The sequence below is a fragment of the Macrotis lagotis genome, chromosome 3 (assembly GCF_037893015.1).
Source record: "Macrotis lagotis isolate mMagLag1 chromosome 3, bilby.v1.9.chrom.fasta, whole genome shotgun sequence".
Lineage (NCBI taxonomy): Eukaryota > Metazoa > Chordata > Mammalia > Peramelemorphia > Peramelidae > Macrotis > Macrotis lagotis.
Genome location: NC_133660.1, coordinates 175,366,253 through 175,393,994, shown reverse-complemented (window position 1 = coordinate 175,393,994; position 27,742 = coordinate 175,366,253). Strand labels below are relative to the sequence as shown.

At 36.1% G+C, this 27,742-nt stretch overlaps 1 protein-coding gene across 7 annotated transcripts in view; it reads left to right on the top strand.

Moving 5' to 3' along the window:
• The window catches only part of RHOH (ras homolog family member H), a 55,017-nt gene extending 28,889 nt beyond the window's left edge, over window positions 1–26,128 (top strand). For 3 of the 7 annotated variants that reach the window (XM_074229588.1, XM_074229586.1, XM_074229585.1), the window contains one exon: window positions 21,692–26,128. In XM_074229588.1, the coding sequence (XP_074085689.1) occupies window positions 21,903–22,478 (576 nt within the window). In that variant the 5' untranslated portion in view covers window positions 21,692–21,902 and the 3' untranslated portion in view covers window positions 22,479–26,128. Of the gene's footprint in view, window positions 1–877; window positions 5,313–17,865; window positions 18,303–18,548; window positions 18,672–21,691 lie in introns of those variants that run through there. The other 4 variants (XM_074229589.1, XM_074229587.1, XM_074229590.1 and 1 more) reach the window with 3 other exon arrangements.
• The last annotated feature ends 1,614 nt before the right edge of the window (window positions 26,129–27,742 follow it).

The following is a 27,742-nucleotide window of genomic DNA, read 5'->3' as shown; positions in this document are numbered from 1 at the left end:
CTGCCTGTTCATTTTTCTCTCTTCTTCACTCTTTACAATCCAGCTTCCGACCTCATCAATTTCTATTTGATCTCCGATTCTAAAATATATAGATGATTTTCTTTTATGATTTCTTGAAATATAATGTCCAGGTTTTGTTGTTGTTGTTGATGATGATAACTTTCAGTTAGTCCAGTGATTCTTAAATGATCTCCTGTTGATCTGTTTTCCAGGTCAGTTGTTGTTCCTTTGAATTATTTCACATTTCTTCCATATTTTTCAGTCATTTGATTTCATTTTCTTATTTTCTTTAAAAATTATTTTTCCAGGGGTGGTGAAGTGGATAAGAGCACCGGTCCTGGAGTCAGGAGTACCTGAGTTCAAATCTGTCTTCAGACACTTAAAAATTACCTAGCCGTGTGGCCTTAGGCAAGCCACTTAACTCTATTGCTTTGCAAAAAAAAAAAAAAAACGGAAAAAAATTATTTTTCCAATCTCACGCAAAGATAGTTTTCAACAATCATTTTTTTTTAAAGTTTTGAGTTCCAAATTTTTCTTCCTCCCTCCCTTCCCTCCCCTCCTCCCTCTGACGGAGCACAAATTAATATAGGTTATGCAGGTATAACCTATACATTTTATAGTGATACATTTTATTATTTCTTGATATATCATAGAGTCATTAGCTTCCATATGACCAATTCTAATTTTTAATGAGTTATTTTCTTCAATAAAGTTCTGTACTTTCCCCCCTACCCAAACTGTTAATTTTCCTTTCCTTATTTTTCTTCCCTAGCTCTTGCCTTTTTTTCCCATTTTTTTCTTCTTCTATTTTTAATTGTTTTTTAATTTTTTTGCTCCTTTAGTGTTTTAGCTCTTCTGGGAATTATTGTTGGATTTGCATTTTTTTGAAATGTTGCTTGTAGATGTTTTTAGTCATTCTTTTCTTCTGTGTTTGGATCTTAAGCCTCCTTTTCACCATAATAGTTCTTTGTGGTTGAGTTCTTTTTTTTCCCCCTGCTCATTCTTTTAACTTAAGTCTTGACTTTGAATTTTCTATTAATGTTGAACTCTGCACATTTCCAGGGAGGTAGGGTGGGGTAGTGTCTGTCCTGAACTTCTGTCTTACACCCTTCTGTTGCAATCACAACTCTGAGAACCCAGAAACTTCTGGTGCCTTTAAAGTGATGTGATAAGCTTGTTCACTCTCCTCCTGATCTGAGAGTTCTGTAAGTTTCTGACCCAAGTTTGAATCTGTTGGCTTGTTTCTAGTTGGGATTTTGAGTAGCTTGGCTACTTGACTCAGTCATTCTGATTCAACAAATTCAACAAATTCAGAACTATCAACTTCCCTTTGTCCTGGGATGCTGAATTAACTATGCTCAGAGTCACACCATTTTTGTTTGCTTCCTGGAACTTCCTGGAACTGAGCTATGCTAGAACCAAGTTCAAACGTCTTCCTCCTTGTATTAAAGTATTGTGAGATAGATGCTTTGTAAACTTTAAAATATGTAAATATATCATCATTATTACTTCTAAAAAGAATAAATGTGGTTATTATTAGTGTCCTGACCATAAAGAAACTGGGGCTTTGGTCTTGATTCTGCTTTTTTATTGGTTGTGTGACTTCGGACAATTATTTTGACTTCTGAGCCTCACTTTCCTCATCTGCAAAATGATGGGGCTTGAGTTATAAGTTCCACCTTCTATAAGGACCCTTTTCTTTTTTTTTTATCATAAGGTTATTTATTTATTTTTTCGAACTTTAAAATTTAAAATTTAAAAATTTTTCCTCCAATCTCGCTTCCCTCCCCTCCACCCCCCCACAGAAATCAGTCTGATAGTCTTTACCTTGTTTCCATGCTATATATACATTGAGAGAAACATCATATCCATAAGGAAAAAATAAAATATGAGACAGCAAAATTACCTAAGATAACTTTTTTAAATTAAAGGTAATATAGTCTTTGGTCTTTGTTTAAACCATGATTTTTTCTTAAAGGTAATAGTCCCTGGTCTTTGTTTAAACTGCACAATCCTTTCTTTGGATGCAGATGGTATTCTCCATTGCAGATACCCTAAAACTGTCCCGGATTATTGCACTGATGAAATGAGCAAGTTCATTAAGATTGATCATCACCCCCATGTTGATGTTAGGGTGTACAATGTTCTTCTGGTTCTGCTCATCTCTCTCAGCATCAGTTCAAGCAAATCTTGAGGACCCTCTTCTAATACCACTTAATGCTATGCTGGGGCCTGAGACTCTACAGTTTATCCTGTACATATTTTGTTTTTATGTAACTGTTTCCATGTTGTTCCCCCCCATTTGAAAGTGAACTCCTTAAGAGGAGGGATTGTTTTTGCTTTTCTTTCTAGTCCTAGTCCTTCACATAGTGTCTGGTAAATTATAGACACTTAATAAATACTTGCTGTCTTGATTAGATAATCCAAAGTCCTGCAAGTTCTAAAATTTTACTTAAAAAGGGAGAACTAGTGACTGCACTCTCTATACTGCTGATTCCATAGATTATCGAGCACTTTAGGCTTGTTAGGAACTCAAGAATACCCCAGATAGTTACATACTATAGCAGGGAAAAATGGAGGCTAAAGCTTGAATCTTTTCTATGACTATGTAGAAAAGGACAAAGAGATGTAACTGTTCCCATCACCAGCTGTTTTCAAGTTGACTTGAAAATGTGAAAAAACCTAGAAAAACGTTGCAGAGGTCTATTAGGACCTAGACACAGACAGATCACAGTCATATAGATCACAGAGTCCTCCCAGTCACTATTGGACAAAAAGCAATCTGAAGCCCAAGGGGAAAGCACAGAAACTGTTGGAAGAGGCTTTCTACCCTTGCCCACATCCTTTGGGTGAAAGAATACTTTTTAAAAAATGTTTTTTACTCTCTAAATTACTTGGGTCTGTGACTCAAATTTTATAAATGTCTTTTTTCCCCTCCCAGTCTGGACTTGTAATAGCTTATGTATAGGGAATGCTCCAGATGGAAATTTCCTCTATTTAATAGATCTTTAACCTGTCTATAATTGTCAGTCTTAAAAAGTAGCCTGAAGAAAGAGAAAGATTAATTAAACTTCAGAATAGCAAAGTAGTATGTGACAGAGATACTACTTAATTAACCTCAGGTCCTCCTGATTCCAAGCCTTGACCCACTCTCCTCTAGACCTCTATGCTTGTTTTTTTTTAATATATTTAAAAAAATCAAGTTTTTTTTAAAAAAAGTCCTCTGAAGTTTTAAGTTATAGAAAAGAGGCTTTCTTGAATTGGTGGAAGACACTTCTTCATCTTGGAGTTCACATACGATGAAATCAAAAGTCAAAGTCCAATGTTCTTCCCTAAAAGTTTTTTATGTTATCAATTTCTTTTCTTTGTTGTAAGTGGGAAACCATTTTGTGTTTAAAACTGCAGAGAGAGAGCAAAGTGAGACCAGAGATTTTATTGCACCAGTTATGCAGTTAAGGGATAAGGTTTTCATTGCACTTTAAAATGGACATTTGACAGGAATACTTTCTAAGAAATTCAGTGAATAGTTCTGAGAAACTCAGTTGGAACTGACAAGGACCTTAGAATTGATCTGGTTCATTCCTCCCCCATTAGACAGATGAAGAAACAGAGACCTTCATTACATTGAGAAGTAGAATATATTTTCTAGAAAAGAGTAGAATGAAAACCAGAAATCTATTCTTTCATCTCTAACTGGATATTTAAGTGGATGTGAAATTTGTTGCCACTAGATATGTAAGGTAATTTTGAAAATTGCTTTCTGTGAATTTTCTATACTTATTTAGGGGCTGGCCTGGCACTGCAGAGTCCTGCCCCTCTGCTCTGTACTGTGTCAGATTTGTGTCTAATAATGCCTTTTTAGTTCTGTTAATTGCCATTTGATGTTAAGGTACCATACTATCCTTAGAATATGCAGTTACAAATATCAAAGAAAGAGAAAAAAGAGAGAGAGAGACAGAGACAGAGACAGAGACAGAGACAGAGACAGAGACAGAATAAAAAAAGAAAAAAGGAAGGAAAAGAAAAACAAAAAAAGGAAAGAAAAACAGAAAGAAAAACTAACAGAAAAGACATTTTTAAAAAACTGTTTTCAAATTATCTGAAATCGCAGGACTTCAAGGCTTTATGAGCAGAATATGTGTCTGGTAGAGCCTCCCAAATTGGAAAGGCCTTTGAATATGAACCCAGTGGTCTGAGGTTCCTCTTATTCTAATTAGGATGGCCACAGGATTATACATTTTTCAGCCTCTTTACTCTCAAAGATCATTACCTAAGTAACATTAAATCATGACAGCCAGGTGAATCAGTGGAAAGTATGTTAAATTTAGTCAGGAAGCTCTCACTTCAAATTCTGACTCAGTAACTTACTTAGCAAAGTGACCCTAGACAAGTAATTTAATGTCAGCCTCAGTTTCTCATTTGTAAAGTTAATAAAGGTATCTCCTTCACAAGGTTGTTGTGAGGATCAAATGAGATAGCCTGGGGAAAATATTTTGCACACTAAAAGAGCTCTATATATACTGAATCTTATAGATGAGTTATGATCTGAATTGGTTGAAGGACTCTTCATGTCAGCAGTATTACAAATCCTGAAACTATTGAAGTATGTGTGAAGCAAGAAAAGGGAAAAGTAATGGTTAAACTTTATGTAACTCCAGGAAAATGCTAACAGAAATCTGAATTCATTTTTTTTTCATCAGTAAATCAGGAAAAAATGAACAAAGAATATTTAAAGAAGGAATCAAGGTCCTAAGACTGGGAAGTCTGGCAGAGCACTAATAGCTTGAGATGATTTCACTGTTAGATGATAGACTCGATTATGGATGGAAATTACAAGTGTGATTCCAATTAAAGTCTGAAGTCTTTTGAAAAATAATGGATAGAAACCAGGGACAAGGATATTGGGGGCAGAGCCAAGATGGCAGCATGAAGGCAGCATTTCCCGGGAAACTCCTTTCCCCCCAAACGCCAAAAGCCAAAATTATGACTCTAGCCAAAATTTAGAGGGGCAGAACCCACAGAAAGACTGAGTGATACATTTTCCCAGTCCAAGATAACTTAGAAGTTCCAAGGGAAAGGTGTGTTTCACCAGGACTGGGGGTTGGAAAAAAGCCTCAGCAGCCCAGCCCAGCCCAGCCCAGCCCAGCCCAGCCCAGCCCAGTCCAGCCCAGCCCAGCCCAGGGATCACCAGCAACAGCTTGAAGGGACAGTGAGAGAAGTCTGCTACACCAGAATGAGTGTGTAGTGAGGAGCACAAGCTGCAGAATCTTCAGCGAGAATCTGGAGAAAGCAGCCTGCACCCCCCAGAGACGGTAAGGGGTCAAGGAAGACTGCAGAGATTTCTCTGCTCTCCCTTGGAGTAGGACTCTGCTGCTAGTCTACACTCAAATCCAGGCTGCAGTTTGGGCTTCCCATACTAAAATAGCAGGATCCTCCTTATAACTCCAGGACAGAGGGAAGTAGGGGGCCATCTACATATCAAAGCATAGGCAAGCCAGCATAAGACCTTGGAGGAATAAAGGTCCCATCAGGGTGTCCCCCAAAAAAACCCCAAAGCCTTGGAAGTGCTGTCTTGGGCTGAGGAAATGAGTAAAAAACCAGGGACAGAAGTTTAGAAACAATTAAAATTTTCCATTTAAAAGAATAAAAAAGATGGGGGAAGGGAGAGGAAACTTACAGAAACCAGTAAATTGTTGAAGTAAATTTTTGGCAAAAATTCTAGAACAGATGATTAAACAGTTGTAAACATCTAGGTTTCTCTTAGGAAAGAGAATGGCATTAATATAAATGCATCTTACCAAACTGGGCACAATTGACTTTTTGATAATATCATTTCACAATATCCCTGTAAATCTGTGACTAAAGCAAGGCCATAGAATACAAAAAAAAGTTCAATTCCACAACAGTATTCCTTTCAGGTGAATAGTACCATAAAATAATTCTTGTTTGAGTGCAGAAAATTATCATTCACACAATAGTGACATTCAGATATTTGAAGGATCATTATCTGGGAGAAAGATTAAATTTATTTCATTTAGCTCTAGAACAAGGACTAATGGATTGTACTTTCAGAGAATCAGATTTCTTCTTTATACAAATAACTTCATAACAATTGAGTTGTCCCAGAATAGAAAGCATTACTGTATTGAGAAGTGAGCTCTTTATAAATGTGTTCATGCATTGACTAGAAAATCATTTGTGATAATGCAGCAAGGATTCCTATATTGGGTAATCTGGATAATTTCTAAGTTCCTCCTAACCTCCAGAATCTATATTTCTAGGTATTCTATTCCATATATTCAAGAATTATGCCCTGGTTAAGAGTTTTTGTATTTTACATTGACAGCTCGGTAATCAATGGCATCCCCTATACCTGTAAATAACTGAGAGGTTCATAGAATTCAGAACTTCATATCTAATGAGAGGGTTTTGTGAACTGAGTGCTCTGTGAATGATAGGCCTCATTAATGTTATGTCTCCAAATGAGGATGAGAGGTCACATGACTGAATAGATAGAGACCCAGTCTTAGGGCTAAGGACACCTGGGTTTAAGTCTTGTTGACATTCATTCAGTTTTTATTATCCTGAACAAGTCACTGGATCACCCAGACAACAAAAACAGTAAATTGCAGAAAAATTGTCGATCTGTGTTGGTGGAGAAAATTTCCTCAGAAAGGAGATCCCCATTCCAATGAAATTCCAGTGAACTTGGACCAAATCTAATGATAATTATCATCATTATTGTTATTTCTTCACATCTGGGAAAACTAAAGATGATTGAAAGAAATCTTACATTGATATTGTTTGACTGAGATAGCAGTTCCTGCCTCTTATGCCTACTCCTTCCTGGCGTCTAAGGCTTGCAAGATTCATTATGGCACCTTGGAAAGAGTATTCATTCTGGAACCAGAGCACCTGTGGTCAAATCCTGCCTCTGATCATTACTATCCAGGTGACTTTGAGTAAGTCATTTAATAAGAAGAAAAACAAAAATAATATTTATATGTGCTGGACTCTGTATTCAGTGCTTTATCATTATTATTTCATTAAATGTTCATGACAACCCCAGGAGGTAAATGCTATAATGATCTTCATTTTTTTCCTTTTAAAGATTTTATTTATTTTGAATTTTACAATTTTTCCCCTAATCTTGCTCCTCCCCCCCCCAGAAGTCAATTTGCCAGTCTTTACATTGCTTCCATGGTATACATTGATCCAAATTGAGTGTGATGAGAGAAAAATCATATTCTTTTTTTTTTTTTAAGGTTTTTGCAAGGCAAATGGGGTTAAGTGGCTTGCCCAAGGCCACACAGCTAGGTAATTATTAAGTGTCTGAGACCGGATTTGAACTCAGGTACTCCTGACTCCAGGGCCGGTGCTCTATCCACTGTGCCACCTAGCCGCCCCTTGAGAAATCATATTCTTAAGGAAGAAAAATAAAGTATAAGAGATAACAAGATCAGACAATAAGATATCAGTTTTTTCCCTAAGTTAAAGGTAATAGTCCTTGGTCTTTGCTTAGACTCCACAGTTCTTTCTCTGGATACAGATGGGATTCTCCATCACAGATACCCCCAAATTGTCCCTGGTTGTTGCACTGATGGAATGAGCAAGTCCATCAAGGTTGATCATCACCCTCAAGTTGCTGTTAGGGTGTATAATGTTTTTTTGGTTCTGCTCATCTCACTTAGCATATGATCTTCATTTTAAAGTTGAAGAAACTGAGGGGGCAACTAGGTGGCATAGTGGATAGAGCACTGGCCCTGGAGTCAGGAGGACCTGAGTTCAAATATGACCTCAGATACTTAATAATGTTCTTGTTGTGTGACCCTGGACAAGTCACTTAACCCCCATTGCCATAAATAAAAAAAAAAGATGAAGAAACTGAGCTAAACAAAGGTTAAGTGACTTGCCCGGGGCATATAACTAGTAAGTGTTGGGTGTGGATTTGAATTTAGTCTTCCTGGGCCTCTGTTTCCTCATCTTTAAAAGGAGGGGGACCACTGAGGTCCATTCCAGTCCTATCTTTATGATTTTTTGGTTCTTCTTGATTCAGGGAACTGTGTTGTTGTTGTTGTTTAGGCGTTTCAATTGTATCCCACTCCATGTGAACTCATCTGGGCTTTTCCTGGAAAAGATATTGGGTGGTTTGCTATTTCCTTCTTCAGCTTATTTTACAGATTGAGGAAACTGAGTTAGGGTTAAATGATTTACCCAGGGTTAAGTATCTGAATCCACATTTGAACTCAGGTCCTCCTGATTTCGGGTCCAGTGCTCTATCCATTGAACTATCTGGCTGTCTCAGAGAGCCATATACTAGTGATTATGGTACATGCTCACACCACTTTTTTCCTCAAACAGCTTCCTTGGGCTTTTACCTTCAGGAGGCTCTCTTATTTCTCTCTGACTAATGTTTATTCCCCTGGAGGTTCCCTTTGAGAAACCTCTTTTCTGTTGATTCACACCCTGCATGATCTGTCCCTCCCTCCAGCCCCCACAAAGCAGGGAGAGTTTCCCTTTGGGGTGTAAGAGTGAGTAAGATTTCTTTTGCTATAGGAGCTTTTCTTTCTTTAACTCTGCAGATAAGAGGGTAACTCATATAGAGCAGGTCAAGGTGAAGCAAGAACACCACAAATGTTCATGTCTCATAAATCAGTAATTCCATTTCTGGGAATATACCCCCAGGAAATAATCAAAGGTACTTTTCACACTAGCTAATGATTGGACACCTCTCACCTGCTCCATAACAGATTGAGGACATGTTTTAATGTATAGGATCATAGAAAAGCGACCTTAGAAATCATTTGTTCTAAGACTTTATTTTAATTTTAAAAGCATCAAAATGTTTATTGATATATTAAAATGTGGTACACATTTATCCAAATTGAATGTGATGAGAGAGAAATCATATCCTTAAGGAAGAAAAATTAAGTATTAGAGATAAGATTACATAATAAGATATCAGGTTTTTTCCTAAATTAAAGGTAATAGGATAAATGTATACCAGGGACCTCCTCTCTCTGCTCCCTACCCCCAACCCTTTCTTACAACAATAAAATTAATTAAGTGAAACAAAGTACTACATAGACCATAGGTTTTGACTTATGTCTCCCACACATAGAGCCCACCACCTCAGCCAAGAGGAGAGACACTTTCACCATATTCGGAGTTACCGTCAGAGCTCTGATGTCTTTCAATGCTGTTTTTCTTTATATTATTATAGCCATTATTTGTTGTCTTGGTTCCCAGACTTTTCATTTTATACATAAATAAACTGAATCCCAGAAAATACAAGTAACTAAAGTTCCACAGTGAGATGGTGGCATAACAGGGACCAGAATCCAGGTCTCCTGACACTGGTTTAAGACTATTTGGGGGAGGGGGGCGGCTAGGTGGAGCAGTGGATAGAGAACTGAACCTGGAGTCAAGAGTACCTGGGTTCAAATCCGGCCTCAGACACTTAATAATTACCTGGTCGTGTGGCCTTAGGCAAAGCCACTTAACCCCGTTGCCTTGCAAAAAAACCTAAAAAAAAAAAAGACTATGTCCACCACTAATACATTGTTGGTGGAGCTGTAAACTCATCTAAACTTTCTGGAGAGCTATCTTTTTATTGCCCAAAAGGCAATAAAAATGTGTACACCCTTTCTACTGGATCTTAAACCCTGAGGAGATCATGGAAAAGGGTAAAAATATTACTTGTACAAAAATATTCATAGCAGCCCTGTTTGTAGTTGCAAAGAACTGGAAATCGAGTGAATGTCCATCAATTGGAGAAATGGCTGAACAAATTATGATATATGTATGTATGTTATGGAGCACTATTTTTCTATTAGAAACCAGGAGGGATGGGATTTCAGAGAAGGCTGGAAAGACTTGCATGAACCAATGTTGAGCAAGATGAGTGGAATCAGAAGAACATTGTACACCCTAACAGCAACATGGGGATGATGATCAACCTTATTAGACTTGCTGATTCCATCAGTGCAATAATCAGGGACAATTTTAGAGCACCTGTGATGGTCTGTATCCAGAGAAAGAACTGGAGTTTAAACAAGGACCAAAGTCTATTACCCTCAATTTTTTTTAAAAAGTGTCCTATGTGCTACATGATTTTGGTATCTCTAATATTTTATTTTCTCCTCAAGGAAATTATTTCTCTCCCAACACATTCAATTTCAATCAGTGGATGGCATGGAAACTATATAAAGATTATCAGCCTGCCTTCTATGGGGGGGATGGGAGGAAGGGTAGGGGAAAATTGTAAAATTCAAAACTTTACAGAAAATGATAGGTGGAAGCTACTATTGTATATAATTGGGAAATAAATGAAATATTAATAAAATTTTAAAAATGCTATGTCCACTAAAATATTTATATTGCCTTCTTTAGGAGGGTGTCATTCACATATACATATGTATCTATATGTGTTTCAACAATTGTTGAAACTGGCAAGTCTATGAAATGTATTACTATATTAATATTTATATGAAATAATGTTAGTGTAAAAAGTACATCCAAAGATAATCTATATGTGTTGATCACAATTCTGTAAACACGTGTATGTATATTTAAAATGCTGAAGTTTAAATTAGAGAGATGTGAATCTAGTTAGTCATTAAGTGGAATTCATATCTTACTTGAAAATGCCTAATTTCAGAAGTGCTGACAAAAGTGTTACCTCTATATTGTGGAAATTATTACTACTACACAAATGGTGGTAAGGGTAGTGAATAATGCATACATTTATACTAATAATACCTATAAAAATGAAAATTCACATCTATTATGCACTCTCCATTCAACAGATTTAATACCCATTAGGTTTTTTTTTAATATAGAATTGCTAAATTTCTAACCAAAAACAACCCAACAAGCAAACAATCCCCTTCCCTACCCCAAGAGCCTCCAACCTGTTCCATAGGGTTCTAAAGTTACAGGTTTATTGATAAATAGCTGGATAACACCTGATCTGAAAATTGCTGATACAGAGACTAATGTGAATGATGTGATAGTTTCCTTGTAGAGTGAATGAGCAAGATACTTAGGATAGAATTAATTCCTTTAATGAATTAATTGGCTACTGGCAGCATTAGACCCTGTCCAAAACTCCTAGAAGTAGATCTACACTTGGATTTATTCTTTGTGAACTGATGAACCTGGACATATTTCCAGCAATGTATTGTTGGTGTATCTTGGCAGAGCTGCCAAGGATTACATCAGGATTGTTATCCCAGTAATATGTACTCTGGTAAAAACCACAAATAACCAGAATCTAGCCAATTAGAGCCACAACATATAATTAAATTTTTCTAAGTAATGCTAATACCTTATATTTATTTTATAATATTTCTTGTTAGAAAGGACTTTTATATTAGTTATTGTAAGGATCAACAATAATGAGAAAATCATAATAGTTCACATTTCCATGGTACTTTTCTATTTACAAAGTGCTTTTCTTACAATGTATTATTATTGCTTTTATTTTATTGATGAGGATCCAAGGCTCAGAAGGATCAAAGTTTAATCCATAGTCAAAAATTTGCTAAGTGTAAGTCAAATGAGATGTTCAATGAAAAAGTGCTGTGAAAGGCCATAACTTTATAGGAATTTAAGGTATTATAGTTGTTTTTCAGTCAAAAAGTATTTTTAAAGCTTTTGCTATGCACTAAGAACTGTGCTAAGCAACAGGTAAGAAAGGAAAAAATATAGTTCCTCCATCTAAGGACCTCATGTTCCAATGGGAAAGGGAACATGTAAATAGCTAGGTACTTACAAAATACGCAATATATACATACATATATATATATATATATGTATATATGGTCTATGTCATCATAACCCTTGTCCCTAGGCTGATTGGCATAGGACTCTTTCCTTATTGGTGGAGATGAAGACCCCAGGACAGAATTTTAGAGAAACTACAAGCTTCAATTCTTAGTTGTCCTTCTTTGGCAACTCATCCTTTGGGTGCTCCTAGCTTCTAGTTTTGAGAGAAGATGGGAGAGGTCAACCCCACTTCAGGTTGCTGAGGGAAAAGACTCTGGGGAGACATGAGTGGAACTGACAGTCTCCTTCATGTCCCTCTTCCCAACTTCCTACACTGGAGATATTAAGGAGATTCTTCTTGGGTGAGATTCAGGACCCTCTCTCTTGAAACTGAATTGCCTTGCTTCCAATGGGAGAACTTCAGTCTGTATTGTCTGATATATATATTCTCCCATGCATACCTTTTCTGCTTTCTGCTTTCCTATGATTTGCATAAATGAACTTATTTCCTACTCTACATGTTCAGGTTGTGGTATTGGTGGTAGGTGGGAAAGAGATCGAGCCTTGGATAGAGAGCTTTGGGTTCCCCTTTCCCCAAATGACAAAAACAATAAAAAATTAACTCCAACCCAATCTTATCTCCTAGACAAACAATATTTAAGGGAATAGATAAATATAATTCTAGTCTAGTATCCCTTCTTCTTATGAGAGTAGAATGGTATCAGCCCCAACATCCTACTTTTCCTCCTGGCAGGAATGAAAGTCTTACTCGGAGAAGGGTGGGAGGGAGAATATCTCTTCTGCTACTCTTTGATTCACACAATGGCAGACCATTCTCTTCCACCAAATATGGGTCCCTTCTATAGATTTGGGGCATATTCTACCACTTACATAAAAAACAATGCATAATAAAAGTACTTTTTCTCTATGTCTATGCATTTCTGTGTGTGTGTGTGTGTGTGTGTGTATGTGTGTATACATATAAATACACATAGTTGATTAATATAATCCCATTGGGGAAGCTGTATTACCTGAGAAGGCTTGGAAAGACCTTCCTGAACTGAGATTTTTTTTTAGGTTTTTGCAAGGAAATGACTTGCTCAAGGTCACACAGCTAGGTAATTAGTAAGTGTCTGAGACCAGAGTTGAACTCAGGTCTTCCTGACTCCAAGACCGGTGCCCCTGAGCTGAGTTTTAAGGGAAGTTAAGCAATCTAAGAGGATGAGGTGAGAAGAGACAACATTCCAAGAGTGAAGATCCCTGAAACCACACTCCAAGGTTGGTAAGGCACATCTTCTACCCATTTTCCATCAGATAATAAATCCAGAGACAGTTAGGTGATCTATCTGAGCTAATAGGAAAAGCGAAGGTAGGGAGAGCTTGAGAATAGAATTACTATTCCTTCCATCTTGATGAGTCCCATAAGCCAATTTCTTTATTCCTAAATCACATTACATTTTGCCTTGGGTTGTAATATATTAAGTACTGTATGAGGTTTTTGTCCGTTAGTTTTTAAGCCTGCTCTGCTGAGAACTATGGCTTGCTTGTTTGTTTTTTCTAAATGAATCAGTACACTGCTCTGTGGAGTATATCCCAGTGCTTCACATGTTTGTGTCAGACTTATTGCATCATTTACTTGTCTGGTTTTAGATCTTACTTCAAACTTTAGCTCAAGTGACCTAATTACTCGTCTGGTTTTAGATCAACTTCAAGTGACCCACCAACTTTGACCTCTCCACAGAAGCAAGAATTATAAGCATGTAATCACTAGACCTGGCTATAAAGTACTATATGAATGTGAGGTTTAAATTACAGGGTTTATAATACTACTTATATTTAAAAAGTACTCTTTCTCCAAAAACAAACAAAGAAAGCTCTATAAATCAACAGATATTTCTGGGTACATCTAGGGAAACACATTTTTAAAATTATTTTTATTTATTTTATTAAATATTTTTTCAATTACATGTAAATTCTTTTAACAATCAATTTTTTAAAATTCTGATTTGCAAATTCTCTTCCATTCTCTGACCTCTCCCCACTGAGGGACAGGCATTTAATATCAGTTATACATATGAGGTCATGCAAAATATAATTTCCATATTAGTCGTTTAAGCTAATCAATCACTGTTACAAACCCACAGTCTATTGAATTGTCTCAACCAAGCTCATTTCACAGTAATTTCCATTGTTGAGACATAATATATTTAATTCCACAGTAATTCCACAGAGTTTCTGTGTACAGAGGTCTGGGGAGGTTGAACTTCCCTTTTGTTTTTTCCAAATATTGACTTTTTTTACAGAATAAATTTATGACTTAAAAGAAAATATATTTGTATTTTCCATACCTGCAGTTTTATTTTAGTATAATAAGAATGTATATTCAGAATTCTGTGCTCTTCGTGATCCAGAATAATCAAAGATTCATTTGTATTCTCTATATTTTATTGAGCCATGAATGCTCAACAAATATATTTGTAGCAAGATTTTAAAAACATTATTCATAGTGTATGCAATTTTCCTTACTCATAGTCCCCCTGCCTCTGCAAAGAAAGAAGTTCCATTTTTTCAGCTCTTCTATAGGACCAAACTTATTGATTATTTATTATTATTATAGGTTTTGTGTTTGTTTATGCTTTCTATTAATGTTAATATTAAGTTCTCCTGAAGTTTACTTCCCAGTATCAGTTCATATAAGTTGTCTCATGCTTCTCTGAATTCTTCAATTATTGCTTCTTATGGTATAGCAACTTTTCATTATACTCAAGTAGCATAATTTCTTTAGCTATTCCCTAATTAGAAAAATTTTCAATGTGATTACAAAAGAGAAAGAAAAAAAATCTTTTTTTTTTTTGGCTTAACAATAAACACTTAATGTAACCAAAAAGTAAATGGATGAGGATATTTTATTCCTCAAGAAACGTATTCATGTGGATGATTGTTTCATTTTGAAGTTATAGAGAAAAGGACCTGGAAAATTAACTGCTTGGAATTACAGGAATGCCACCATTTTATTAGCAGGGGATCGTTTGTGTGTGTGTGTGTGTGTGTGTGTGTGTGAGTGTGTGTGATGAAATCGTACTTGGAGAGTCCTGTCTATGATTAAGAATAATTGAGGAAAGGGAAAGAAAATGGATCTATTTTGAAAAAGAGAGAGAAATATTGCTTTTCAAAACTTATTCAATCCTGAGTCTCAAGTCCTAGAACAGAAAGATGGATTGCCTGGATAAAGGATAGACTTTTCATTCCTCAAACAGCCATACTATTTCAGCATTACTAGGTTCTACCACTAGATAACGATTTTTTTGAAATACTGCAAATGATCTAGTTCTGAGAACCCGGTCAAAGAGAAAATCTCCTGAAGGACTTGCCCTCAGATAAAATCAAATGTTGTACATTCGTTGTCCACTCCTGGCCTCCCCATTCTTATGAAGTTTGGTTAACTATCTTGTCCATGTATCACTCTTTAACTCTGTGCTAGGTAAAACAGGGTAAACAGCCGTTAATACCCTGTGATAAGGAATCTGAATTTATAATTTCAGAGTAATATTTGTTCAAGTAACTTTTTCTTCATTGGAGCACATATTTTTCAACTGCTTAGATTTCACTAGTTTTATGAGGATTTTCTTTATTCTTGTTAAATGATTCTCACTTTGCTGCTACAGAAGACAAGTTCATATTAATAAACAATTTAAAATTTTTATTGATCAATAAAAAATTAAAACCAATTTTATTGATCAATAATCATACAAAAATTTTATAGATATCTTTGGGTTTTTACATTACCTTCCATTTTGGAAAATTTTTCTTCCTTCACCCAGAGAACCTTCCTTGTGGCAAAGAAAACAAAATAAAGGGATTAAAAAAAAGCAGTTTGGCAAAACCAGCTAAAGCCTGATGATATATACAATATGCCACACCTATAGTTTATAATTCTCATTGTCCTATCTTGGTCATTAGAATTATACAGGATTTAGGATTTTTTTGGTTTTTTCTTTTTTTCTTTTTTAGGTTTTTGCAAGACAAATGGGGTTAAGTGGCTTGCCCAAGGCCACACAGCTAGGTAATTATTAAGTGTATGAGACCAGATTTGAACCCAGGTACTCCTGACTCCAAGGCCGGTGCTTTATCCACTATGCCACCTAGCCGCCCCTAAGGATTTAGGACTTTTTAAAAACTTTACATTTACATTGGATTGTAACGTAGGGCACATAGTACTTAATTAATGCTTGTGGATTAATTGATTAATTGTGGAGAGGCCACAATGCCCTTTACCAAAGAATTTCCTTGAATTTCCAGAGTTCTATTGCCATGTAATTATTTCAAGAAACTTTTCACATTTAAATCTATGCAGGCTATTCTCAATTTGTATGTAATCTTTTAGTACAGCTTAATTTTATTCATTTAAGCAATTAGTGTGATGATTAAATATTTATATATATATATGAATTTCTCATATAAACATTTTTCCCCTTAGACCATGTACATGTATTTTTTTCTTTGTATGTATATAAAAGGTTATCAAATTGAATTTAATTGAAGTGTAGAAATCATGTCTTATGAGAGCTAATATAAAACTTTGAAAGGTGAAGAATTCCTGGCTTCAGTTAGATCTACAAAGCCCTCTTGAAGGCTGAAATAGCATCAATGTGTTTGCTGGAGTAATCACTGGGGGCTATTTGACTAAAATATATATCAGTGTTATCTGAATTCTGAGGATTGGTATAAAAAGTGTGGCAGAGAATATTTTAAAACACCATTACTTCTCAACACTACGCTGAATATCTGTTTAATAAGCAGAACATTCCTGAGGCAGTGTCTGAAGCAACCTCTTGTGGATCTATTTCAGATTGAGAGTTTCACTGAATTCCTTTTTTTTTTAGTTTTTGCAAGGCAATGGGGTTAAATGACTTACCCAGAGTCACCCATCTAGTGTCTGATGTTGGATTTGGGTCTTCCTGACCTAGGACCAGTGTTCTATCCATTGCACTACCCAGCTGCCCCTCTTCATTGACTTCCTGAAATAATAGAAACCACTGGAATTTTCTCTGGTTCACTTTCTGACCCCTTTAATAGATTATTCAAATCATAACGAGAAAATGAGTCTTGGTTGTGTTAAAAAATGTATTTCTTTCAGGAAGTCAATAGATAGAAAACAAAATTAAAGAACTTTATGGCTAGAAGGGGATATCTTAAAAGGTAATATGGAGGAAATATTAAATGTGTGGATGGACTGCCTGCTGCATTAATACTTTTGTAATGTTAGAGACCAAGAGAAAAACTTAGACCTCTTTGATGGGTTTATAGGATGGGAATATGAATTGCATTGTCTGAGTTTGAGATGAACTGAATCTGCATTGTTGGAGAGAATATTCCACATTGATAATATTACCAATCCTTTGAGTCCTTTCAATGAATAAGGAAAGATCATCAATTAATCAGTCAACAGACATTCATTAAATATCCACTTAGTGCCAGGTGTAGGCTTTGGTAAAGAAAGACAAAGGTAAAACTGACCTGCCTTCAAGAAGCTTCCATTCTACTAGGACTGATACCATGCTCATGGAAATATAAAACGATAGATTTTATGCATGTCTAGATGATATCTAATCCAATCATTTCATTTTATAATTGAGGAAAATTAATCTTGGAGTGGTACCACTGGTTTAGTGGCATCAGCTAGTGTCAAAGGCACAGTTTGAACCCAGGTCTGCCAGACTTCAAGTACAGTATTTTAAGCACAATACCACTCTGCCACCTAAGTATACACAAGCCTTTGTTTTAATCCTAAAGGCTTAGTGGGGCAGCTAGGTGGTGGAGTGAATAGAGAAACCAATTGTGGAGTCAGGAGGACTTGAGTTCAAATTTGATTTCTGAATCTTGATACTTAATTAACTATATGATCTTTGAAAAATCACTTAACCTTGATTGACTTCTATCCAGGGCCATCCCCAGGTTGTCATGGAGTCACTTCCCTGATGTCATGGTCTTCTTAGAGAATGAAGGACAAACATCATCAAAGGCATAGAGAAGTTGGTTGGTTGTTGTCCTTCATTTTTTTTTTTAGTTTTTTTTAGGGTTTTTTTTTTTTTTTTAGTTTTTGCAATGGGGTTAAGTGCCTTGCCCAAGGCCACACAGCTAGGTAATTATTAAGTGTCTGAGGTCAGATTTGAACTCAGGTACTCCTGACGCCAGGTCTGGTGCTTTGTCCATTGTGCCATCTAGCCACCCTTATTGTCCTTCATTCTTGAAGAGGACCAGAATGACATCATTTTGTTAGTCAAGTTATGTGTTCAACTGTGGCTGGTCAGACCAATACGAGCTGGCAGTGTTCAACCACAGACTGGGCACAAGTCCATGTGATCATTTGGGGAGGATTCTCTGACGTTTGAGTAAGGCAGTGACCCTATTCTATTGTAAAAATCATTTTGCATAGATAAATTGGAGTTGGGAGAGATTTGTGTCAGAGAGGACAATTAGGAGTCAATTGAAATAGTACAAATAAGAAGATTAAGAACATGAACAGTCTTCTGGTAAGTTGAGGGGAGGGAATTTGATTGTTGAAAATAAAAATGATAGTGATTAGATATGTGCGGGGAGGGTAGAGGTATACTAAGGACAGTTCTAAATAGCTTGTTTTAGAAATCTATAAATCAGAGCTCAGTTTACTGTTTTACTGATTGTTTAGACTTAAGAAAATAATGATAATATAGATGAAACCCAATAATGTATGCATGCATGCATTCATTGCCCCTCTCTCCCTCATCCTGGGTTCTTAGATACCTTCCAGAACATTCCTGTAATGGGCTCTACAGTTATCCACATTTTGCAAGTTAGGGGCCCCTGTGATCTGATCTGGAAATCTGAAAAAAAAATTGTGACCTACCCTACATACCAGAGAAGTAAGAATTTTTTTCTTTTTATTTTATGAGGCAAAATTCTTTTACAAACATTCTCTTTTCTTTTATTGTAAAATTTGGGTTGATATTATACAATAGCGTATGTCTATTTTATGCATTTCTGAGTTTTTAAACTTCTTCTTTGCTGCCTGTTGGCCTCATGTTAATTGCAACTTCCATAAAACTCCTCAAAAATTCCCATTTAATTTCTTATGCCAACCCACATTATATTAAAGCTGCACTAGTGAAAGTCGTGATGTGGAAGTGATAGTTGTACAAAAATTTCCTATAGAATAGTGCTCTAGAAGGTTCAAAAGACAAAGTCATCACCAGACCAGAGGTGATTATCCTTACTTAGGACCTCATTACATGCATGGGAGAGGGAGAATTAAAAGTTGAGAATAATACTGATTTAGTGAACATGGATGACTGGTAGGATGGGAGTATTCTGTAAATAAATAAATCATGTGAATCTATTTTTCATTTGATTAACTTTTAACTAGGACTATGGAAAAGAATTAAATGCACATTTACCAGACAGAAAGATCTTTGCAGTGAATGTTAGTATTCAGAGAAACACATTTTTAAATTTTTCACTAGGAATCTCATGTAATCCAATAAATGTATTTTGTTCGTGTGCATATTATATCCTCTATATTGGAATATAAATATTCTGACAAAATGTATTGTGTAATTTTTCATTTTTGTAATCAACGGCACTTAATATAGAGTTAGCACATGGTGGTACTTTAATGTTTATTGAATTAAATTTACTTTTTAGGGATACATGGCTCTTATAAAATGCTATGGAATGTCCTCCTCCCCACCAAAACACTTTATTTTAACTTGTATTCATATTGTATTTATTATGCATACAGGTATTACCTCATTTTATTGTGCTTGTAGATATTGAATTTTTTCATAAAGTTTGTGGTAACCCTGCTTCAAGTGATTCAGTTGGCATCATTTTTCCAAAGGCATATATGCACACATTATGTCTCTACATCACATTTTGGTAATTCTCACAATATTTCAAACATTTTCATTATTATTAAATCTATTATGGTAGTCTGTGATCAGTGGTCTTTAATGTTACTATTGTAATTGTTTTGGGGTACCATGAATCATGCTTATATAAGATGGCGTACTTACCTGATAAATGTTGTGTGTGTTCTGAATGCCCCACCAACTGACTGTTGCTCCATCTCTCTCCCTTTCCCCGTACTTCCCTATTCCCTGAGACACAACAATATGGAAATTATCCCAGTTGATAAACTTACAATGGTCTCTAAGTGTTTGGGTGAAAGGAATAGTTCATCTATGCAACAAATTTCATCGCTGTCTCAGTTTAAGAAATTGCCACAGCCACTGTCCTGACTAGTCAGCAATCTTAACATCAAGGCAAGCCCTTCCATCAGCAAAAAAAATTAGAACTCACTAAAGGCTCAAATGATGGTTAGCATAGTTTAGCAATTAGACATTTTAAAATTAAGGTATCTAGGTTGCCTAGAATATATATATATATATATATATATATATATATATACGTATATATATATATATATATCAAGTGATTAATGAGTAGAGTTAGTATAAACATACTTTTATATGCATAAGGAAAGAAAAAAACTTGAGTGACTCACTTTATTGCAATATTTACTTTATTGAGTAGTTTGGAATCAAACCTGCAATATCTCTGAGATATGCCTGTATGTATGCAACATACATATCATAACCCCATTCGAATGGAAGTTCCTTGAAGGCAAGAACTATTTATTTTATATCTATGGCTTAGCAATGCCTCATAAATAGTAAATGCTTAATAAATGTTTGTTGACTTCTTCATCAATGTCTTTTCACATTATTTTGGTTTTGTTAATAAGATACTAAAATTCTTGTTCTGTGTCACTTGGGATCTTTTTTTCCTCTTTGACACATGGTTCAAAAACCTTCAATAACTTTCTCCAGGAAAGAGAAAGTTCTATTTCTTGACCGGTTCAAGAAGGATTAGGGTTGAGTTGGCTTTATTCTGGAACCATTAGATTCTTACCCACCCAAGTTGGGGGTGAAGATTTGTTTGAGTCTAGAAATATCAATTTATCAGAAAAGCAAAAATAGTCAGTTGTAGCCAGTTCCTTAATTTCTCAGGATTCTTCTTTTTGAGGACAAAGTGACTAACTGGTTATTGAAGGGAAATAGTCATGACAATATTCATTGTATATCTGTTCCATACATTTTTGATCTGTTGCCAAAGTTGATTTGAGATGAAGAGACTTTGCAGCCCCCTTCTCTCCCCCTCTTCTACTCTTCCCCCAACCACCTCCTACCCCACCTCCACTTCTGCCAATCTGAAAAAGCTGCCTCACACATTCAGTTTCTATCAGATCTTTTTCGGTTGTTATCTGAGTCGTGACTTGGTCTTTGATCACTGGGCTGTTTCAAAGATCAAATCAAACAACCCGTGCTTCTTCATAGGTCATGGGTGAAGCGGACTAGTGGGAAAACTGATCAGCACTTCCACCAGTGGGTGGGAGGGGGGTGAAATGACAGCTTGAGTGTGATCTGGGACAATGGCATTGCAGCATTGTAGCTGAGGTTGAACAGTGACTCAAAATAGAGCTGAGGTGGGCAAACCACATGTGGTCTGTCATGTTCCCACTGCCTTCCTCCATGTTCTATAGAAAACCTCCAGGGGGCAAGGGCTAGAACTCTGGTCACTCAGAGACAGAAAATCTAAGGATCAAATCTTGCCTCTCAAACATGCTAGTTGGGGGACTGGCGCATCATTGCCAGTGTCTCTCAGTATCTAAGACTAACCATTACAGAACTGTTGCTTATCTGCTCTAGTCAAGGGACTTTCCTTGTTGGAACTATACTCCACCAAGACTATTATAGGTGCAATGCAAAAACCCCTTCTGTGAAAAATGGAAGTGGTCTCAAAATCAATACTGTCAGGATCTTGACAAAATAGAATGGAAAAATAAAACATTGTAAAATTTTTTTCTTCTTTTTTTCTATTCTAGGAAGGAGACTAGGATCCATTGCTCCTTAAGTGGACTGTACCTAACTTAAAAAAGAGGATGTGGAATTCTACAAAGTGATGAAATTGTAAGAAGAGACATCCCACCTTGCCTTTCCATCCTTTCTGCAACTAAATGGCGAGTGGATCTACAGTTCCCTAAGGTGTATGTTGCTACAGGATTGATATAATCCCTGAGAACCAGGCTCAACAAGATGCTTGATTCCATCAAATGTGTGTTGGTGGGGGATGCAGCTGTGGGGAAAACAGCTCTCTTGGTGCGCTTCACGTCAGAGACATTCCCAGAAATGTACAAACCCACGGTGTATGAGAATGCTGGGGTGGATGTCTTCATGGATGGAATCCAGATCAGTCTGGGCCTTTGGGACACAGCAGGCAATGATGCCTTCAAAAGCATACGCCCCCTCTCCTACCAGCAGGCCGATGTGGTGCTCATGTGCTATTCTGTGGCCAACCATAACTCCTTCTTGAGCCTGAGGAACAAATGGATTGCTGAGATACGGAGCAATTTGCCCTGTACCCCGGTGCTGGTGGTGGCCACACAGACTGACCAGAGGGAAATGGGACCCCACAGGGCTTCCTGTATAAACTCGGTGGATGGGAAACGTCTGGCCCAGGAGGTCAAGGCTAAGGGCTATCTGGAATGTTCAGCTCTTAGCAACCGAGGGGTGCAGCAGGTATTTGAGTGTGCTGTTAGGACTGCCGTGAATCACGCTAGGAGGAGGAATAGGAGGAAGCTCTTCTCCATTAATGAGTGTAAGATTTTTTAAACCTTCAGAATGGACTAAGCACCATGATGCATCCCAACAGAAGACCCTTACCTAGACTGGGGCTTGTGAGACCTGCCTTGTGAATCCCTGTTCTATTCTGGTACTTTGTACAAATTGATTTTCTTCTCTTGAGCATTGCTTTTCACCAGAAATGTTGGCCGTTAGGTGTTCTACTAAAGCATATCCTGCACAGGAACCATTTTTGATGACTTCATCTCGAAGAAGAAGATCAGGACATCAGGGAGGTGATGCTGCAAAATGCAAGTGAAATGGATTTAAGTGAGAGGGTACTGTGCAATGTCATCAGTCCCATTTTCTCCTCTGGAGTCATCTGGGTCCAGTGATCAGATATGGATCAGAATAAATATGGACTTCATCTAATCAGATCATGCCCTGGAGCTCTTAAGTGGATGTTTTCTGTTTTTTTTACATCTCCCTTTCTTTTAGTTCTTTTATTTAATGAAGCAAGAACTCAGGGTTTCACTAGAAACTGTACCATAACTTTAGATAACAAATTGAGTTTTTAACAGATCTCCATATTTAAAGACTATTTTATTTAAAAGCAAAAATATAGTAAAAAACATTTAGCTTTTGCATGTAGCTCATTTCCACACTTGGTAATTCTCCTTCTCCCACTAAATAATGACAACAACAAAAATCAAAACTGTTAAAGAAATACTAAATAATTTCTTGGAGCTTGACCATGTGTTAGATTTGTTTGTTTCTTTGTGTCACAGGAATTTTTTTTTCCTCTTACCAACTGTGTTTTTTTTTTAAACCAAGTAATTAAACTCAAAAGAGCAACGAACTAATTATAATATCAAATGTCCCAGATACCTATCTTGCTTTGTATTTGCAGAGCAAAATATAGTTTAATTACCATACTTTAAAATGATTTATAATTTTAGGAACCACTAATTTGTTGTCATTTCTTAGCAAATTCCTGAGTAATTTTTTTAAAAAAATTGTGCATAATACTATGCCCTTTATTACCAAAGTGTCTTGCATATAGTAGATACCTAATAATAGTTTGTAGACCCTATGAGTTTCCAGTTATACTCCCAAGTGTGATCATCAGAACAGCCCCCAAAAGAAAGTACCGTTTTTTTTTTTTTTTTTTTTGCAAAGGAAGGAACTATGAAGTTAAGGGACCTCACAGGAAACAGAAGCCTCCCCTGATACTTTAGTTACTGTTTACTACATTTTTCTCCCCATGAGTGTTTTCAGTTCTTTATGTGTTGATGGGTTATTGTAGCACATTTAGCACAATGACATTTAGCACAAATTTATTTTTATTGGAGCTCTCTCCTTGAGCTCTCAGGATAACAAAAGCATTTCAAGATATTGGGAAGAACTTCACATTTTTTGTTACTTTCCCCGAATTGCTGTTTTTCCCTTAAGATTTAGAGGTATAGAGATTTCAGGAAGCATCCAGGTGAAAATGGCACAAAGTAATATGGTGGTACCGGTTGGTAGATACAAGAAAGCTGGTAAATATCTAGGGTAAACTGGCTGGGTGACAAGATAAAGTTACCTGGGGAGATACAGAACAGGTAGAAAAAATAATAATGACATCCTATCTTATGGCTATGGTGCTGAAAGAGTTGATTGTTTTAGTTGAGTGTGAATATTGTGTTGTGTGAGTGACAAACTATAAAACCAAGTGTCTGTTTATCAAATTTTCCTCAAATAAAACTTAGGACCAAGTGAATTCGTTGTGCATTTAATGATTATGATTGTTACCAACAAATGACCAGTTTGACTATGGAACTCATCACCAGCACATTGCTTCACATATAGTAAACATTTAATGAATGCTTTTTTCATTCATTCATCACTATGATCCAGGCTGACAAAAACACAAAGGTTATGGATCTTGTTCCATAATACCCGAGTCTCTTTGCTCATGACATCTTTCTCCCCTCTTCTTATATCTCCCCCTCTCCCCCCACCTAGCCTTGAGACAGATGTTTTATGATCAGTCCTCTTTAGTTCTTCAACTCCTTATTTAATGTAACCTTGGGCATCTTCTCCCTCATTGGATGCCCTGGGTCCTTGGAAGTTGGAAGCAGAAAACAAAACAAAACAAAACTGGTTGTCAGTTGAGGTTGTGAATGATAGCATGATTGATATTACAGGGTTGAATGAGACCAGGTTAGTGGTATATGGCATTTTGGGGAATAAAGAGGAAAGCAGACTCTGTCTTTGTCTTCTGCAAATCCTGGAGTGGTAGAATGGGCTACAAAATAGTTAAGGGAAGGAGGTGGGGGGGAGAGATGGGAACCAGCTTTACCAGTCTACGGCCTTCTTTCTCTGTTCACCAAAGTTCTTAAAGATGATGAAAGGTTTTTGCAAACCTTAAAGTGTCATGATAAGCATGAACATGATTTCTAATAGAAAATTCTTTAACTTATGCCTTTCCAGCCACAAAGCTTTCCATTGAAGCCTTACAGATCAGTAGCTCATCTTTGTATTATGTATTCAATTATTCCTAGAGATTTTAGAATGGTGGAAGAGACTTTAGAGTTCATTAGTCCAACCCCTTTGTTGTACAGATAAGGAATAAATGAAATTATAAACCCTAAGAGAGTGACTTGATTGAAGTCACACAATTATTTAGGTGAGATCAAAATTAGAACCCTGGTCTTTTCACTTCCAAACCAATGCTCTTCTTTTTTGCACTATAATACTAAATATTTACAAATATACATACAAATATAAGACAAAATTCTTTATTTCAAAACTCCCCCAAATCAGGAATTTTTAAGCAGTAATGAGGTTGGGATTAGCATAAATCATGGAAAGTTACCATTTACAAAGGGCAGCCTTCCCACCCGCCATATTTTATATCTAATTTCCATGGTTAGATTGTTTTTACATTTGGTAAGGACCTAAATAAGGTATGCCTCTGGCTTTCACATTTATAGTTTCTGCATGTTATAATTTCTCTATTTTCACATCTAAATTTCTCAACACCCAGTTTTCAGGTATTCTTTTTTCAATGAAGAAGAGAGATGAGGTTACTCTTAATATTACTTTGAAAATATTTTGACTCAAGGGTATCCAAAAGGGTTTTAGGGAAGCCCAGAGGTCCATGAAACCACACTTTGAGAACAATTAGTCTAAAAAAGATGAACAGTAGGTGGTACAGTGGATAGAGTTCTAAACCTAGAGTCAGGAAGACCTAATTTTAAATATGACCCTGAGCAAGGAACTAAACCTTATTTTTCCCAGTTCCTCAGTTGTAGATTGAACTGGAGAAGGAAATGACAAACCACTGTGGTATCTTTTACAAGAACACTCCAAATGGGGTCATGAAGAGTCAGAGGATACTGAAACGACTCAACAACAAAAATAAGACCTCTGAAATTCATTCCAGCTTTAATCTATAATCCTGTTACTATGAAGATTGTGTGTATTTATGTTTTATATGTATGTATGTATATATATGCATATATATAGTCAAAAGTCACAAAGTCAAAGAACAAAGGGTTATTGAATCACTTTGTGAATCTAGTTTATTGAATTTTAGATTTGGAAGGAACCTCAGAAATCTTCTCCAGCTTTTTCATTTTATAAAATAAACAGAACCTGGGAATTATGAAATGTAAACTTTACATCACATATGTTGCACTTACTTCACACCAGAATTTTTGGTAACATATAAAAAATGTAAAGAATTATTTAAAAGAATGTATTCAGAAAATTTTGCTTTTTAGATTTGGTCATATTCTTCAATAAAGGCATTATTCCATTGACAACAATAAAATGTTAATTCATACTAAGCTTAAAAATTAATATAATACTCCATGGAAGACAAATACATTTTAGGAAAACTTTAATGAAACCTATAGTAGGAAATAGTAAAAATTCAATGGAAATGAATGCATGATTTTTCTTTTAAAGACTTGTTCTCCCTAACTCATCCAGGGCCTGATCCCACTGATTGGCAATGGGAACTTTGACCTGCTCTACTTCTGACCTAGGATGGTTTGCTCCTTCTTAGGGAACCCAGTGATTTACCATGCTGATACCAGACAATGCAGATACCTGACCAATCATGGCATCCCAGAACTCCCAAGATCAAGAGATCCACTAGCTTTAGCCTCCCTGGTAGCATGGATTATAAAAGTGTGTTACCAAAGCCAGGAGAAGGCTTTATCTTAAGTAGTTAAACATTTTCTTAAACTTAGACAAGTAACAGAGCTGAGATTCAAACTCATTCCCCTAAGAAAGCAATCTTCAGGCTTTTTTCCAAAACTACTTAATTTCCTTTGTTGATAAGACAAATATAGTTAGATTATCTACATTAAAAATTTATTTAGAAGATGTTTCAATCCACAGAAATGTTATTTGTAAGAGTAGTTGGCCTTAAATGTATGTAACTCATTAGCCCCAAGGAATTTTATAGGTCCCAAGCATAAGTAGGTTCAAGAAGATTTAGAACAAATTTATAGATAATAGCTATGGTATGGTTTACTAAAGGAAATTAGAGGTGTATGAAACAAAACAGTGGCACTGTAGGATTATTTGGAAGACAAACACTCCTTTGATGCCAAGCTCTAGGTCTGGCTGAAACAGTGAAGTGACTCATGATAGTATAATCGTATGCTTAACTGAGTGAGAATTATTCTTTTGAAAGAATCATAAGGGTTTACAAAGGCAAATAAACTTGCTGAAACCTTTCTCATTATTTACTAATGTGGTTATGTTGGGGGCCAGTCTACTGGACTTATTTATTGTAAATGTCAGAAGATGTAGGGGAAAATGGGAAATTAAGCAAATATATTTTTGCAGGTCAGTTTAAGTCCTACAAGATTCATAAATCAAGCATGAAGTTAGAGGAATTATTTTTATTTTGAAAAAGTTTACTTTTTTAAAAAAATCTGGGTTTCAATGGAATCATTGATTTTATTAGATTTGAATTAGATTTTGGTCTCTACCTTTAAGGTTATCTAGTCCAAACTATAATCCCATCTTTATCATATCCACATCCTTTGTGGATGGCCCCTGATTGGATATTTCCCATCAGGGTCTGGATGGCCACTCACTGTCTCTTAAGTCAGCCCGTTCTGCTGAGAGTATCATTAGGCCATTTTCCTTTATATTCAGTTAAATTTGTTTCTGTAACTTCTATCCATTATCTCTAGTTTCGTTCTGTTGTACAACTCTATATGGGGCTAGTAAGGGTAGACTTATGGAGGACAATCAGAGTAAGAAAAGTGAATTACTTATCTATGGTACCCATAGCATTTTAGAAATTA